At 39.6% G+C, this 17172-nt stretch overlaps 1 protein-coding gene across 1 annotated transcript; it reads left to right on the top strand.

Annotated features, from left to right (window-relative positions):
* Positions 1 to 1698: 1698 nt before the first annotated feature.
* Positions 1699 to 15929, top strand: ankrd33bb (ankyrin repeat domain 33Bb). Its single transcript, XM_026150748.2, has 5 exons — positions 1699 to 2850; positions 8825 to 8954; positions 13833 to 13973; positions 14088 to 14251; positions 14366 to 15929. Exons 1-5 carry the CDS (start codon positions 2356 to 2358, stop codon positions 15020 to 15022), a joined length of 1587 nt encoding a protein of 528 aa, XP_026006533.2. The 5' UTR covers positions 1699 to 2355; the 3' UTR covers positions 15023 to 15929.
* Positions 15930 to 17172: the final 1243 nt, after the last annotated feature.

Raw genomic sequence — 17172 nt, 5'->3', positions numbered from 1 at the left:
TAACAAATAAACAAAATTTAACAAAAGACGTTTCACTGTGTGGTATAATTTTGTGTTTATTCCTTTATTTATCAATTCAGTTCAGTTCAATTCAATTTTATTTATACAGCGCTTTATATTGTAAGGTAGAGCGTAATACATACAGAGAAAAACCCAACAATTATATGACCCCCTATGAGCAAGCACTTTGGCAACAGGGGAGGAAAAACTCCCTTTTAAAAGGAAGAAACCTCCGGCAGAACCAGGCTCAGGGAGGGGCAGGGCCATCTGCTGCGACTGGTTGGGGAGAAAGAAGGAAGACAGGATATAAGACATGCTGTGGAAGAGATTACTATAAGTGTACAAGAGCTAGCTAAATGGCAATTTTTCAGCCGTTAACTCGTTGATATTTCCAGCCACTTACAACTGCCGATGAGAAAAGTTTTGGATTAACAAAATTAAAAAAAAGTTCACAGCCATACCAAAATGCATGCTAATCAGTATGCTTAGTAAACAGGTGTATCATGTGCAATTTTACCATGCTAACACAGTTAGTAGTGAAGGTCAATGTTACTACAACACACTGCATAGAAATATGTGCACAAAATGGTATTGTAGTTATTTAGCATGTTATTTAGCATTCATGTAAAATGATACGGCCATTATGGTGCAAAACCGAAAGTAGCAGTCTCACCAAAATGAGTTCATATTGACTCTGGGAGTTTTTTGATGTCAGTTGAAATATTAAAGTTGAAAAATCTAGTTAATCAAATCCATTTATTCAAAATCTGATTTTTTAAAATAGAAATGGCTTGGATCACATGACTTACAAAACCAAGCCTATAACTTAACAACCACTTCTAGACGTTTAGATTTTCCTCCTGTAATGCTATTTTTGATACACTTTTGTCCTTTGTCAGAGATAATGTATTTATCCAGGGAATGCTGGTATCACAAGGTGATGTGAATAAAGTGTATTGTATCAAACTAGGCTGTAGCTTAGTTGTTGTTGAAGGTGACATTCGTAAACTCTCTTAGGCCTGAGTGATTCCACTCCTTCCAAAGTGCCCTGTATACAAATGAGATCATGTGGCTGAGAAATCCAATTTAAGCTGGCAGTGTTAAGTGCAGAAGACGTTGAGAGCAGAGGTGGGGGAGATGGCGTCAGCTTGACCAGCTGCACTTGTGACACAAGTATAACATCTGCTACATTTATTTTCCATATGGTTTGTCTTACGTGCTTTCAATAGCCTTTCTTGTGGCGCCGGTGGCGCCTGTGTCCGGCAGCCTCGCCTCTGTCAGTGCGCCCCAGGGCAGCTGTGGCTACAATGTAGCTTGCCATCGCCAGTGTGTGAATGTGTGTGTGGATGGGTGAATGACTGAATGTAGTGTAAAGCGCTTTGGGGTCCTATGGACTAGAAAAGCGCTATACAAATGCAGGCCATTTACCATTTACCATTCTTGTGGAAATAAAAGAGTAATGCTTATTTTGTTCTATTAAGAAGAAGCCTAATTGTTAAAATTATTGAGTTTCAACAGTCCTTTCTACTTGTGCTTGTCAGTTTTAGTTTATTGTGTTGAAGCAGAAGACGTTTCTGGGGAGGTGAATGTAACCAAATGGCTAGAGCTAGAGAGAAATCTAATTGGATTACCACGCAGTACTTCAACAGAATCTCTCTCCCGATCCCACTGCTGGCGATCATCAAAGAAAACCCAGTGTTCCCCCGTGAGCAAACACGGGATTAACTGCTCAGTTGTGTCAGTTTTGAACTAATACGACCGCGCTGGTTCTTCTGCTTTCAAAAAGACAACTTCAGCTTTAACTTCTAACCGAGACTTGGAAAATTCAAGCTGCATGTTGGATTTCCAGTGCAATGATCATACAATCTGATGAACGGGGCTGGTGGTGCCTTTGCAAAGAGTCACACGGAGAAGCGCAGTGGCTTTCGTGCATTTCATAATTTTCTCTGACTTTTTTTGAAAATGGAAATTTGACAATATCATCAGAGAAAGATTAGGATGCTTTATTCTGCTTTACTCTTTTTTTCATCACTTTAACAGCCCAGAGCAACTGATCATGCACATGATCAAGCCTTTGAGGACACTGTGTTTTGGAGTCTTCGGGAATCCTAACCTCTTTGGCACCGACAAAGACTTATCAGTAGTGATAAAGGATTGTCCTTGTTCGTTTGGGAAATCCAACACAGCAAAAAACTGATGGAAGTCGGGAAACTGGCAGGATTGAGTTTCCTGGGGGGTAGAAGGAATCATCATATTTCAGAGAGCCAATGGACTCCAAGGTAATTGAGAATTCCTAGACTTCTTCTGGCTCCCACAAGGATTTTCGAAGAGTGTTTTCGACGGAGGAGGATTTAAATGGTGCTAATAACGGAGGAACAAGGTAAAGGTTCAAAGGTTCAAGAGAATGGAGTGGCTGGAGGAGTCAGAATTAGTAAGACTGAGTATAGAACCAATAAAGTGGATATGGATATTCCTGTCATGTCCATCACCAAGGCTGGCAAAGACGACGATGAGAGCGAGGAATCAAGCGAGGCAGATAATGAGGAACTTGAAATCGATTACACTCGAAATTACTGGGAGGATGAGGATGATATCTACCAGGAATTTGAAGAGTTGGACTTTGAGACCTTGCCCGATCGCTCAGACACACAGAGCATTGCCTCAGATGACTCCTTCTATCCCCTCGACAATTCAGTCACCTCTCACATGCGCTACTCGTTTAGCTCTGACAGTCCAGAGCCCATCTCCTTCTTCAAGGCCTGCTGCAACAACAATGCCGTCATTGTCAAGATCATGATCAGACAAGGAGTGACTGAAGAGGAAGTGAAGGAGACGGACAGAAACAGAAGAGTTGGTATCTGTGCATTTATTAGAATAATGTCTTTGACAAAGTCTCACGCACCTTTTTATTCATAAATAATGTTTTTTTATGAAAAAATTAATAGCAGTACAAATGGAAAACTGCGCTGCTGTCTTTCAACGTCATTAGTACAGTTGTGTTCATAAATACCTTTGCTTCTGTACATGTAATGTGTCAGTAGGTCTTACCTTGGTCTCGACTTAACTTTACGAACAATAACAAAACCATATTAAGGTAGACTGCTTGATTTAAAAAAAAAAAAGCATCTATTAAAAGTGCCTGGGTGGCTATCAGCACATAGTCTTCAAAACAACATATAAGAATATGCTTACAAGATATGCGGTGACTCGTGACAGCTGTGCAGCACTGAGGTTACGGTCATAATTCAGTTGTATACAGATATGATAGAACTTTGACAAACATTTATGCAAGCACACCATTCACTGTGTCAGATTACACACCTCAAGCAATTTTAAATTTAAATAATTTGAAAGTGCAAAACAAAATATTACACACCTGTGATTTTCTTATGACACCCTTTATGCCTGCTTTGAGTAAAAGAATGCTATCATCATCCTGCTCTATCACTGATATCTGGTTTTTCTGTCGGGTCAGCTGAGCATGGTCTAGCTCTTAAAACCCAGTAAGACACTGAAGGTCAGATCCTAAAGGAGGTTCAGAGCAGTTGGTTAAGCCTTCAGTGACAGATGGGCCAGTGCAGTTACCGTGTCACAATGCAGCTTGCCAACCTTGCCCAACCTTTTAAAGGCTTACTATCAGAGGTGTGGACTCGAGTCACATGACTTGGACTCGAGTCAGACTCGAGTCATTAGACTTGACTTGAAAAAATGTTCTAAGACTTGTGACTTGACTTGGACTTTTACACCAATGACTTGGGACTTGAATTGGGCTTGAACCGGTTTACTTGAAAAGACTTGATATTTTACCCCAAATATAAAATTTAACATGCATATTATATAGAGATTGAAAATGTGACGTCATTCACGGGTAGAACCGCAAAGGATTCTGGGAACTCGTGGCAAGCGGTACTAGCGCACGCAGGCTTTCAATTAAAATCAGTTATACAGCGATAAAAAGAAACACAAAAATGTCAAGAAGCCGTTGTATTATTAACTGCAATAGCCGGTCGCATGACAGCCACGGGAAGCCGACGGGTAAAGAGATCGGTTGTTATCGGATTATGTCGTTGAAGAGAAATTGTTCAAGCCATGTTTCCGAAGTAACAAAGGCGACTGGATTGCAGCCATTCAAAGATCAAATATAACGTCCCAGAACACTCCAGCTCACAGGTTAGTCTGCTCCAAGCATTTACACGAAGGTCAGTGTTTTGTAGTAGTTAATACGTCATTTTCATAACATAATTAGTGATATAGGTTACAAGCAAGTCTGGCGCTGAACAGAAATTGTCGCGCTATGCTCCTTTATTTATTGTGTTTATTGTGCATAAATAGTGAATTGTCCTGACACAATATTGCGTTTCGCTTCTGTTATTATGGTACATTGACAAAAACATATACTTTTATTCACAGGATAAAACAGGTTTTTTGTATCACTAATTGCCCAGTACGATTACAGCATACAATATTGTTGTCACTGCTACATTTCTGTGATGCTACCAGAAATTATTTCCACTGCTAATTAATTACCATTGAGCTCAAAGGTCCTATTAATAAACGGTTAACGAATGTGTATTTATGACGTCAATTTGTGAGACTGGTAAACTTATGATATGTACGATGGTCTTTACTTTCTACACGGTGCATTTCAAGGTCCTGTACCCATCCGTCGGTAAACTGTACCTGGGCTTGTTGCAGTGACCTGAAGTTACTAAACTTCATGAGTGTGTGCGCTCACTCCAAGAACCGTATAATTATAAATATGCATATAAATATGCTAAGATGAGATAGCTGACTTCATCTAACTAGCAAATGTTGTCCAGGCTACGTTGGTGATACAGTTTTTTTTTTTATGTGTATGATATTTTTGTCATGCAATTTTAAAGCCAGTCCTACAAGCGCATCCAAGAATAACATGCAGCTTATCTCAGAACTGTCGGTGAAAATTATTCTTGGAGCTAGGTTTAATTGAGCTGCATTTTAAAGAGGTGCAATTTCACAATTTGTGTATATTTTCTAAGTTCACTATTTTGTCATGAAATACCATGAAATAACCATGAAATTTATACCTTTTCATTCTTGATAGATGTCTGACTTTTAGTTTAAGTTCTTGCCAATATCTCACCTACAGGTGAGGTGAGGATCTTATTTTAAACCCGGTTACTGTCTCTTGGTCATTTTTAGACATCCCACTTCCAGTGAATCACTTCCACTTTACACCACAATTACTTCAGTTTCTTTGATTTTCTTTGTTGTTTTAGTGGCCAATGCTCGCACAGACCTGTGAATTTAGAACAACTAATTCACAAACACATGCTAAATGGTAAGAACCATAGAGACCGCAATGTTGTTGTTTTCCATATTCAGATGAAAAGGTGGAGTGCTAATTTCACCTGTTTGCTTAGCAAGCTGCACACACATATTGGCTAATTAGTGCAAAGACCCTGCCTAACTACACAGACACAAACTACTACTGCACAAACTACAGTACTAGTAGGCGATTTGACCAGCTGCACTTGTGACACTTATTTTAAGTATAACATCTGCTACATTTATTTTCCATATGGTTTGTCTTACGTGCTTTCAATAGCCTTTCTTGTGAAAATAAAAGAGTAATGCTTATTTTGTTCTATTAAGAAGAAGCCTAATTGTTCAAATTATTGAGTTTCAACAGTCCTTTCTACTTGTGCTTGTCAGTTTTAGTTTATTGTGTTGAAGTTTATTGTGTTATTTATCACATAATTTTGTGACTTCAGTCAAAGGAGGTGAGGCCCAGCAGGCAGGAATGGTTCCAGTTGCCATTGTTGGCAGCTGGAACCATTTCAGCTGCCAACACTGCTGCCAAACTTTAGTCAAAGTCTGAGTCAAAAATCTAACTCTAGTTTCCAGTTGGTTAAAAAAAATCTCTTTGTGTACCAGGCTGTTACACAAAGGCACATTTACAGCACATTAATGCTTTAAAGTTGGACATTTTAGAACATGGTAGTCAATGGGATAGCTCACTTTGAATCCAGCTGCAGTTGACCACTAAAGGAAGCACAGTTCTTGGCACTTTTGGCACGTTTTTGTTCTTAACAAAGTTAAGAAAGCTGTGTTTTATTGTTAATCTGAAGATAAATTTGAAAGTGAACTTATTTCTGAACATTTCTGCACACTGGGTAGAAGATTCTGTATGTTCTGTTGAGCTGGAACACACAGTGGAGAGTAGTTCTGGATTAATGTGGAGTCCTTAGGGTCGCCTTGATTATGAATGTGTTGTCATGGGTGTTGCTATCAAATTGGCTGACATCATCTCTATCAACAGCTTGCTTTTTTACCAAAACTTTTTTACCAGCCGTTTGAAAAACGATTACCCAATGCCCTTTAGATCTGCTGTCTCTATGGGAAATTCTTCTTGGAATCACAACACTGTGGGGTCAACCCACTAACTGTTTGCACTCTTTGTGAAGCACAAAAGACCCAATTATTGGCATATGACTGCAAACTGGATGTCATCTTTAATATGTGTTGTGTTGGAAGCAGACTGGCCAGAGACTGCAGCAGAAACCTCAAAACCCATCTCAGTCTTCTTGTGCATTTACCAGCAGCGTGCCCAATTCATAAACTTTGGCATTTTCTAACAAAAGCAAACTGAAAATGTGTGCACACTACAAATGGATAAAGAAAGCAATGACCAGTGGATTTTGTTTTTCTTTGTACAGGTAAGACATATTTACAAGGAAAAATCACTCATTCTGATTCTAGATCCTTAAATTTTTAAATAAAAAATCATGCAAATCTAAACCTCTTTGGGTTTTGTACTGTTAATCAGAGAAAAACAAATTTAAATGAGACCAATAATCAAGGACATGTTTTGTGAATAATCAACACCAAAAATAATAGTTGCAATCTTAATAGTTTAACTTCATGGCACTGCTATTGTCTTAAAGTTGAATAACTGCCATTACTTGCCTTGCAATCAAGTTCTGGTTGAGCAATAAAAGCTTCTTCTAAAGCAAAAACATGTATAATATTTTTTCATTGTTGTACTACACGATTTGGGAAGACTGGTGTGCACAAAATGTCTTGTTGTCTTGACTGGACACAAACTACTATTACATGTGGTGAAACAGTACAGCTAACCCCCCCCCCCCCCCCCCCCCAAACCCATCTCCATAGAGACTGTGTCAGCTCCCAAAAAGACAAAAAAAACAAACTAAAAACCAGCAACAAACAACTTAAACATAAACAATTACAAAGAAAGAACAATACAGTATCCACATCTGAACCAAAGAGTAAAACAGTGAAATGTAGATTATTAAATATTAGGTCTCTCTCCTCTGTTAGTACATGACTTAATAATAATAGTACATGACTTGATCAACAAATCGATCTACTCTGCCTTACAGAAACCTGGTTGCAGCAGGATGATTATGTTAGCTTAAATGAATCAACACCCCCGAGACATTCTAACTACCAGAAATCTCGAAGCACAGGCCGAGGGGGCGGTGTGGCAGCAATTTTTCACACCAGCCTATTAATTAACGAAAGACCAAGACAGACTTTTAATTCATTTGAAAGCCTGATGCTTAGCCTTGTCCACCCCAGCTGTAAAACTCAGAAACCAGTCTTACTTGTTATCATCTATCGTCCACCTGGGCCTTTCACAGAGTTTCTGTCTGATTTCTCAGACTTTATATCTAATTTAGTTCTCAGCTCAGATAAAATAATTATTGTGGGTGATTTTAACATCCATGTAGATGCTAAAAATGACAGCCTCAACATGGCATTTAATCTGTTATTAGACTCAATTGGCTTCTCTCAAAATGTAAAAGAACCCACCCACCACTTTAATCACACTCTAGATCTTGTTTTAACATATGGCATAGAAACTGAACATTTGACAGTGTTTCCTGAAAACCCTCTCCTGTCTGATCATTTCCTGATAGCATTTACATTTACAATAATTGATTACACAGAAGTGGAGAGTAGACTTTATCAAAGTAGATGTCTTTCTGAAAGCGCTGTAACTAAGTTTAAGAATATAATCCACCCACTGTGATCATCTTCAATGACCTGTACCAACATAGAGCAGAGCAGCTATCTGAACGCTACTCCAACAGAGGTCGATTATCTTGTTAATAATTTTAACAATAACAATAATTTTACCTCCTCACAGTTTTTCCTTCCCACTGTCGCCAAAGTGCTTGCTCATAGGGGGTCATATGATTGTTGGGTTTTTCTCTTTATCTATGAAGCGCCTTGAGGCAACTTTTGTTGTGATTTGGCGCTATATAAATAAAATTGAATTGAATTGAATTAATGTATGTTCATTGCATGAATGCACGCACACACAGTATTGACTACACTAACACTAATGTCATCTACAAACTGAACCTGCAGTGTGCCACTTTGCTGACCAGATACACTAAACGATTTAACAGCAATGACCTTTTAAAACAAATGCAAATCTGCTCAAAGCAACTTTGTTTAGAGCAAAAACAGATTGTCCAGCCCGAAACCTTTACCAGTGTGTTCCCACTCACTGTGACAAAAACAAAACAGAACACCACCTTGTTATTCACATGTAAGCGGACAGACCAGTAAGATTTATTTTTTTATGGCAATCACCACATTGCTTTTTGTCCTGGAGGTGAACATTTTTATAGAGCCATAAAAAGAGAATATAACAACAAGCTTCACTGTAAATAAGAATGATTTTGTGTGTGTGTGTGTGTGTGTGTGTGTGTGTGTGTGTGTGTGTGTGTGTGTGTGTGTTTTAGGAGCTGAAATAAATCACAGAAAAAGAAAACGTTGGATGCCAAGGCGTTTTGTTTTTGTGTTTCAGTCTGGCTTGATTGTGGCGTGCTATAACGGCTATGTGGATGTGGTCATCGCTCTTTCTCAATGCCCGTATCTGGATGTTAACTGGCAGGACAACGAGGGGAACACCGCTCTTATAACTGCAGCTCAAGCAGGTAAAAAAACACCCCCCCCCCCCCCCCCCCCAGGCCTTTGAATCAAATCCCACCACAGTCCATACTTGCACACGTTTTAAAAACAGAGGTTTTGAAACTGAGTATACTTTTGAAATTTAACAGTCTAATCGTTTAAATTCTTTCTTGTTATTCTTTTACAGAATGTTTCTTGTTATGACAGCTTGCAAATGATTTTTTTCTTGAAATAATAACAGATATTTCATCTTATATATCTTAAATTGTTCTTGTTTTTCTAAGAACAGTCAAAGTTACTCAGATCATACAATGTTTAGTAAAAATGTGATAACAAGTTTCTTCTATATGTTATTTAAAAAGCTGTGTGGCTGATTTGTATGTTTTAGATACAAAACTCCAACAGTAACATAAACAGTCAGATAATGAAGTAAAATATAAAATACATAATGCCGCTTAATGTATGCACATGCTAATATGTTGAGCTGTAAGTTTGGTATGTGTTCCAGTGAAGGCTGGACTCTCTCTGCACTCCAATGTACGCTGCTCCTTTGTGGAAGAGCTACAGAGAGAGCAGTGTGCAGAAACTCACTGAAGCATATAATGATGGATTTAGGCTGAATCTCAAGTTGCAAAGGTGGAGCAGTGCAAGCCAAATGTTTGTTAGTGTTGGAGTTCCTACCTGTCATGCTATATTTCACAATCTGATGCACAGTTGTATGTGTAGCGTAAAGAACTCCAGAATGTAATTTGCATGTATGCATTTTATTTGCTCGTGTGTGTCTTTAATAAAGTGAAATCAACTGAACTATAGTGATAGAACAATAGAGAGGGACATAAGAGGGAAGTAAAAGTCAAGCAGGCTTCATATGCTACTTAAGTACTCCATCTATTTGCTTCCGCTTATCCTTTTTCAGGGTCGCGGGGGGCGCTGAAGCCTATCCCAGCTGTCAAGCACTGTTTGTTAGGCGTGGTACACCCTGGACAGGTCGCCAGTCTGTCACAGGGCTAACACACAGAGACAGACTACTTAAGTACAGTATAGTGTAAACGTACTTAGTCACATTCCAGCTTCCTCAATTTTCCTGATTTAAGCCAACTCAAATAAACTGAGTTGATCAGCTTTTTAACGAAAAATACTGGTAACTTAATTAAAGGTAATTAATATTTTTAATTAACGCCAATATTAGGTTTATAAGGTATAAGGACATAGATGGTTTCTGATGGATTAATGGTTCTATTTATATTGTTTATTAACTATGTTCTGATACAAGATGAAGCAATCACATCGTGTGTGTGCGCGCGCATGTGTTCCTGTCAAGCTATCTTTGTGAGACCTGAAATCTGCATTCTACTATACTTGTGAGAACCAACAGTCACTTGTGAGGACACACACACCGGTCCTCACAAATTTGAAGGCCTTTTTGAGGCTCAAAATGTGGTTTTGGTGTCAGGGTTACAATTAGGTTATGGTTAGGTTTAGGGTAAGGGTAAGTGTTAGGGTTAGGCATTCATTTTTAATGGTTAGGTTTAGGGTAAGGGGCTAGGGAAAGCATTATGTCAATGAAGGTCCTCACTAAGATAGCTGAACGGGATTGTGTGTGTGTGTGTGTGTGTGTGTGTGTGTGTGTGTGTGTGTGTGTGTGTGTGTGTGTAAAAGCCCTCCATGGTAATCACATTCTATATGTCATTGATACATCTTATAGAATGTGATGACGTCACAGCTCCAGAGCTGTGTTTTCTCCACAAACACGACTTCAGTTATGTTACAGATTGCTAATGTTGATCTGTAACTGTGATTTTCTTCCAACCTTGCAAATGTTCCATCAACAAATGCAGAAAAACATGCAACTCTGTGAAGCCCAAAGATCCCAGAATACGTTGGAAAGTCTTTCCGATGAAACCTTTTGGTTTAAATTGAAAGACGTGACCACCTACGGCCATCTTAAGACGGAAATTTACACAGTGGGTAACTGGATCCCAAAATTCTGGGAGGATGAAAAATCATCTGTGCCACAGATAGAGCAGATAGTTTTTGAAGAACATTTCTGGACCATCATGGTAAACGAAGTCCTGTGTGCCCACATCCAACACGAAGCCTTCAAGGTGGCTGATCTGATCAGGAGAGAATGTGAGAGTCGAAAGAAGCCAGCAAGACAAAAGAAGAATGAAAAACCAGCCAAGCTGCGCCAAAGGACAACTTCTTGTCCGTTCTGAAAAATTTTGAAGAGCACGCTCACCTCCAGAAGGAAGCAAATAAAGTGGCTGAGCTGATTAAGAAAAGGGACAATCTTTTGTGCATCCGTGTTGGTATGAAGACTGTAATTAAGTTACGTTTCAAAGCTCATTTTTATTTCTCCATGACATCAACAAGCATCTGAAATGTAGTGGGCAAACTGCAACTTGCAAAGGCCATCACTGTGTATTAGGGAAATCATCAGGTATCATAAATGTGCTTCAGTTAGCTAATGGACATGACTAAATTCAGTTTCCTTTTTTACTGCAACATCTTCATTTGCAGCTTTCTTGTGTGTCTAAATGAAAAGCATGAGATCAGGTGAATTTATAAACTTGGGTTGTCCATGCAGTATGATATGATTCATTATCACAAAAACAAAAGGCAAATTACAAGAAGCTATATTTGGCTTAAACTCTACATAAAGGCACACAAAGTCTGTTTACTTCAGTTCATCACTGTGTAGTCATGCAGTGATGGACTATGTAAATACTCCCTTCCACACATTTTAATTATTATTATTTTTTTAATATGGAGATCTGTAAACCCTCAAAAGCCAAATATTTAATTGAAATACTAATCGAAGCAGGTGATTACGTACTGAAGGCATGAGTGGCATCACGTGCCGCTTTTATTTAAAATGTTTCTTTTAAGTTTGTTTCCAGGGTAACTTGCCGATTTCAGCAGCTTATTCATTGGGAGACCAATCCACGGCCTGGAAGCGTGTTTGGGATGATTGTCACACTGCAAAATGAAGCTGTTGAAAGTCAGATACTTTCCTGATAGTACTGTGCAGTGAAACAAAATCTGACAAGATCCTCACCAGCACTGGCTGAAATGCTCCCATCACACCATCACAGAGCGTCAGACACTCCCTGTTACTCCTCTGTTCACAATGCTGACAATGATTTGAACCCAAATTTTTAAGTTTGACTTCATCTCTCCATAAAACCTGTTGCTGCTGATTTTCAGTCCAAAGAAAAACTCATCAGAAAGACGACAGAACTATTGCTTGAGACCACTTTAAACGTGACAAGAACGTCTGGTTCCTTAGAAGCAAAACAGAAAGAAATGGGGGGTGGCTCAAGACTTTTGCACAGCTCTATATGGTGGAAGAAAATCTACCGCATAGAAATGAGTCACACCGATTTTAATAGATCCAAATTATGATTTGTGTTGTATAATGGGGTCTGGTGGTTCCCATTGCAAGAATCACCGTTATTTGCTCACATTAATCCGTACCATCATAAGTAATTTCATAGTGATGCAGCCACATGTATCAGACATGGCGCCCTGGCCTCTTATCTGCTAACAATGATGAATGGCTCACTGCAGCCAGTGATGAATAGCTGTAGGCTGCTCTTCATTTTCTGCTTCATTAAAAAAGTATCGATCCTTTTTCACACAAAAATCTTCAGCAGCACCTCAGACGACTCAGGCGACCACCACCACACACTGCACCATCACAAAAGTGCTTCCTGACCCTTTACTAAACTCTAGACTAAACTCTAGACTTAGTTTGGGAATCAAGGCAGTAATGAATTTATGTCCAGCCCAATGCTAAAACTGTATCTCACATCCTTAGCCTTAGCCTGGTTTTGCTCATTTAGGAATGTTGCAGCCGATTGCTCTGGATTTCTAAGAAAATATATTTTAAAAAAAATTTATAATTACTACATCCTGATCTTAATGCACACAGTTTTGCTTGATGACTCAGTGCTAACCAATCTGACAGGGGTTTTGGCATTATTTGGGGTTTGTAGCACTAGTGTGATTTCATCCTGCAAAAAAAAAAACAAGTGAAAAGGATACGCAAAGTAATGACATTAAAGATGAAAGTGTGTAAGTGTTTTAAAAATAATAAGATCATAACTAAGATTTTTTAAAAATATGTGTAACACAAATGTGATAGACATATTTTTAGATTCTGCATGGCAACACTTTTCAAAGTGCTGTCTCAAATAAACCTGAAAGAAACGATTCAGATGTTAGAATGAGTAGCTTTAGTGTTGTTTTTTTAATTAAAATGCTTTCACATTAAATCATGTTATCAGATAATGCTAGCAACCCTGGTTAACAAGTTGCATCCATACACTGTATGGGAGCAACACACATAAATAAACAAATAAAATATAATTTTACTCACCAAAACAGGAGCACAAACTTCAACAGCACCACAAAAAGATCTGATTTAATGACTGGAATTAGCAGAAGTGAGGCCCTGCAGGAGCACCTGCCTGTGTTGGCACACCTGTCATAGCAGTCATGCTGCAAACTTTAAGACCAAACAAAGTCATGAAAGGTGAATTATAAAAAAGATTCAGGTTCGGCACATTTGTTATGGAGGAGGAAATTTGCTCTGGACTGAAAGTGATTTTTCTCTCAGGCAGTAAACGTGCTATTTTCATTGATGACGTTGGGCGTTTCAACACTGGAGCCTATGGGGAACGACTCACTTTTGAAGCCAGACTCAAGTGGCCACTAGAGAAAACGCAGTTCTTTTGACATTTTAGAAATGGCTTCATGTTTCAGCCACTGGAGACTGCAACTTAATGTCCACTGTGTTTTCAGAAAAATGTCATCGAAGTATCGTAGAAAGAAGAAGGAGAAAGCGGCTGCTGGAATATACAAATGCAATCCTTTCATAACATGTGTTTTTTCTTGTGCAGGTCATGCCATCATTTCCAACTACCTACTAAACTACTTTCCTGGTCTGGACATCGAGAGGAGGAACTGTCACGGTTTCACAGCTTTGATGAAGGCTGCCATGCAGGGCCGGGCTGAGTGTGTTAGATCGATCATGTTGGCAGGTATATAAATGCAATAAAGATCATGAAAGCCTCAACACCGAGGGAACAAAGAAAACATTTCTAAAAATTATTGTGATTTTCAAAACACCCCCCCCCACACACATATCCATACAGGAGGTGATATCCAGGCTCGGGACTTTGGCCGGAAAATGACACCCAAGGAGTGGGCGCTCTTCACCGGTCGGTATGAAACAGCCCGCCTGATGAGTCGGCTGATGTCCAACCCTTGTCCTGAGCAGTTCTGTGACTCCTTCTCCCTGGAGTGGCCACTGCTGGAGGTTAATACACGTTTCTTAATTTTGGATCAACTGTTGAAGGCACCGCATTTAAAATATAATCCAATTTTCAAGTTAAATGTTTCTTTTTTAAATGAACTATTTGGTCTTCTACAGGAGTTGGTGGCCCAGGCCCAAGAGCCAAAGACCTGTAAGCAGCGTTTGATCAACCTTCTTTCCTGCTGCCCTTATAGATTTTACATCAACAACAAGGTAAAACCTATGGAAGATGGTGTCCTTGAACACATGGTCCGGATCACCACGGGACTGTCCAGTCCGCTTATCGCCACAGCTTGCCGCACGGTGTGCCCGAGCAGCCCGCCGTGCATCGGAAAACGTCGTCACGCGGTGCAAGAGATTCTAAAGAGGCAACGTCTGGCGGAGCTGAAGCGCTTGGGCCCAGAGAGGCTAAACAACTACAAGAAACTTTTCCAGAACTCACGGATCCTCCTCATCCCCAGGGAGAAGGATCGGAGGGCCAGTCTCCAGCCTCAGCTGCTAAACAACATGGCAGCGGCGTCCACAGTGGCCATAAGACGAGCCAGCCTGCTGCCACTCCATATGCTGAGGAGAAGCAGTGTGAGGCCGGGCCTAGTGGTTCCCAAGGTGAGGCTCTGCAAGGCCCCAGCTCCAAGCTACAAACCAGAAAAACTCAGAAGGAACAGTAACCAGAACCAGCTCCAGATACCCAAGTGGGATTACAAAATGAAGAAAATAGGGAGGATGCAGGAGGAGGAGCGGCAACGACTGCTACCCCTGATTAGGAGAAGATGAAGGACCAAAGAAAGCTAAAGGAGACGTGACTTACTGTAGCTTCAAAGTGCTCAGTGTAAATCTCGACATGGCTCTCAAAATGCATATTCTTGCAGAAAAAGACACTTTGTAGACCAAACTGCTCATCGTCTTCTTTGTTAGGGTTTCCTGCAATGTTGCCTTTTTTTCTACTTGAAACCACTCTTACTTTTCAAGGTGCACTTTGTGCTGGAATGTGGCAGATATGGGAGCACAAGAAAAATATCATGTACATGTAACATAATATCTCTTATTTGTATGTCTGTTGGTATGCTGACAACATTCATTGTGTATTATTATGCATTCTATGGAATGTGGCAGAGAGTGGTGAGATGCTTATTCAAAAAAAGGAAAACATCACACATTACTCATTACTTTTCTTAAAAGTAACACAGTACTTAATTACTCATCATAGAAAGTAATCTGTGGACACTAACGGTTACATTACTTACATGTTACTCTATAATAAGTCCTGAAATGCACTGTCACATTAACTATAAACCTGAGGCTACAGTCCCACACACTGACACAAATCCCTATCCTGATGAGGGCACAGCGTTAGCTTTAAACACAAAACCTACAACAAAACACAAAAACGAAATCAGGACAAAGAGAATTTAAAGGGATTATAGAAAAAACCCTCATCACTGCCTTTATTACCTATCTAAACCCAGGCTCTATCTGCTGGGGTGGGCTCTTCATCCGCCCAGCTATACCCCTCAGCTAGCTATTCGCTAGCTTTGTGTTAGCAATAGCATGCTATCTATGCAGATGCCCCTGAAGAGCTAATGTTGTGTTAGCAGTATAACACACGTGTCTGTCCTGAATGCAGTTTGCACTTTGCAGTTTTGTTCTCTCGTGCAATAAAAATAAAAGTTGTAGACCTTTTTTTTAATTTTCCTCCTCCCTTAACTGAAATGAGCGGATTACAGTGCAAGTGCACATCAGGACGAAGTCATAATTGATAGTTTTTTTTCCTTCTACCTGCCCATTGTGCACATAATTTAGGAACCTTTGTAACTCATGTAATGAGTTTCGTGATATGATTGCTCAGTTTAGTCCAATAACGTGTTACATTACTGTGTTATTTAAAAATGTAATGGGATAACAGTTACGTGTTACTTTGGAATGGGTTAACACCCAACACCATAACCCACCTATAGGCAAAAACCACACACTGCTGACCTTGTTGCTTGAAAACAATCCAGGTTTAACACACCAGCCATTGTTAATGGTTGACCTTCTAAGGTCTAAGCCATCATACGTAGGAACCCTAAATCTACCCTAACTCTGTATTTTGGAGAAAGCCAATATAGACTTTTTTCACTTGGGAATTACAAGCAATATATTAATACCAAAAATGGCACATTCTGATTTTCTAGGGTTAGTGCTCGGTTAAAGCTGGGGATGGTGTAGATAACATCATATTTAGAGGATTAAGCACACTGAAGGTTGTAAGATAAGACAGAAGTGAGATTATATCACAGGACAGAATGGTTTGGATGGAGACAAAGAACAGCAACGGGATGAGAGGTGTAAGAGAGGAATGCAGACATACAGAAATCATAGAGACACTATAGGGTCTGTTTTGAAGCCTCATGTCTCATATTTCATCTTGGTATTTTGACCGATGAGCGAGGGGTGATTCTGGCTGAGAACCGAGAGACCCTGTATGCTCACATGACAGCAACTTATCAAACAGAACATTTGGACATCATATTCTACTCAAGGGGATCAAAACTGAGACTCTAATCTTACCAGGAAAGGGTGTTTTGGGGTCATAGATTACTTTATGCCAGCTGCTTCCTTAAACTGAAGAACTCGGTTAGGTCTGTCAGACCCTTTTATATCATCTATTTACTCTAAATGTAACACAAATTTTTTTTTTAAATTAAAACAAAGTTCCCCATTTATTTTTCAGTTTTGGAAGCTGTGTCCATCTTTTACAGTCCATGGGTCCTATTTACCTTAGAAGAAAAAAGGGTAAAAGCCTTGGAGAAAGGGCACAACGTATTGGAAACTGACATACACATTTATTGGAGAGGAATACCAAGAGGGCGGGAATGGGGCTTTAAAGAGCAGGAAGGTAACAGCCAGTTGGAGGGATTTTAACAGGATGGAGAGAAGAGCTC

The sequence above is a fragment of the Astatotilapia calliptera genome, chromosome 18, assembly GCF_964374335.1.
Source record: "Astatotilapia calliptera chromosome 18, fAstCal68.1, whole genome shotgun sequence".
In the NCBI taxonomy this organism is placed as follows: Eukaryota; Metazoa; Chordata; class Actinopteri; order Cichliformes; family Cichlidae; genus Astatotilapia; species Astatotilapia calliptera.
Note: the sequence above shows the minus strand (reverse complement) of the source record. Positions and strands in the feature narration are given on the sequence as shown.

What these genes read in the sequence shown, in the direction of transcription:
- ankrd33bb (XM_026150748.2), top strand. Translation starts at nt 2,356, where the DNA reads ATGGTGCTAATAACGGAGGAACAAGGTAAAGGTTCAAAGGTTCAAGAG. An exon ending in TAGATCGATCATGTTGGCAG is followed by an intron (nt 13,974 to 14,087) that starts GTATATAAATGC and finishes ATATCCATACAG; the next exon opens with GAGGTGATATCCAGGCTCGG. An exon ending in TGGAGTGGCCACTGCTGGAG is followed by an intron (nt 14,252 to 14,365) that starts GTTAATACACGT and finishes GGTCTTCTACAG; the next exon opens with GAGTTGGTGGCCCAGGCCCA.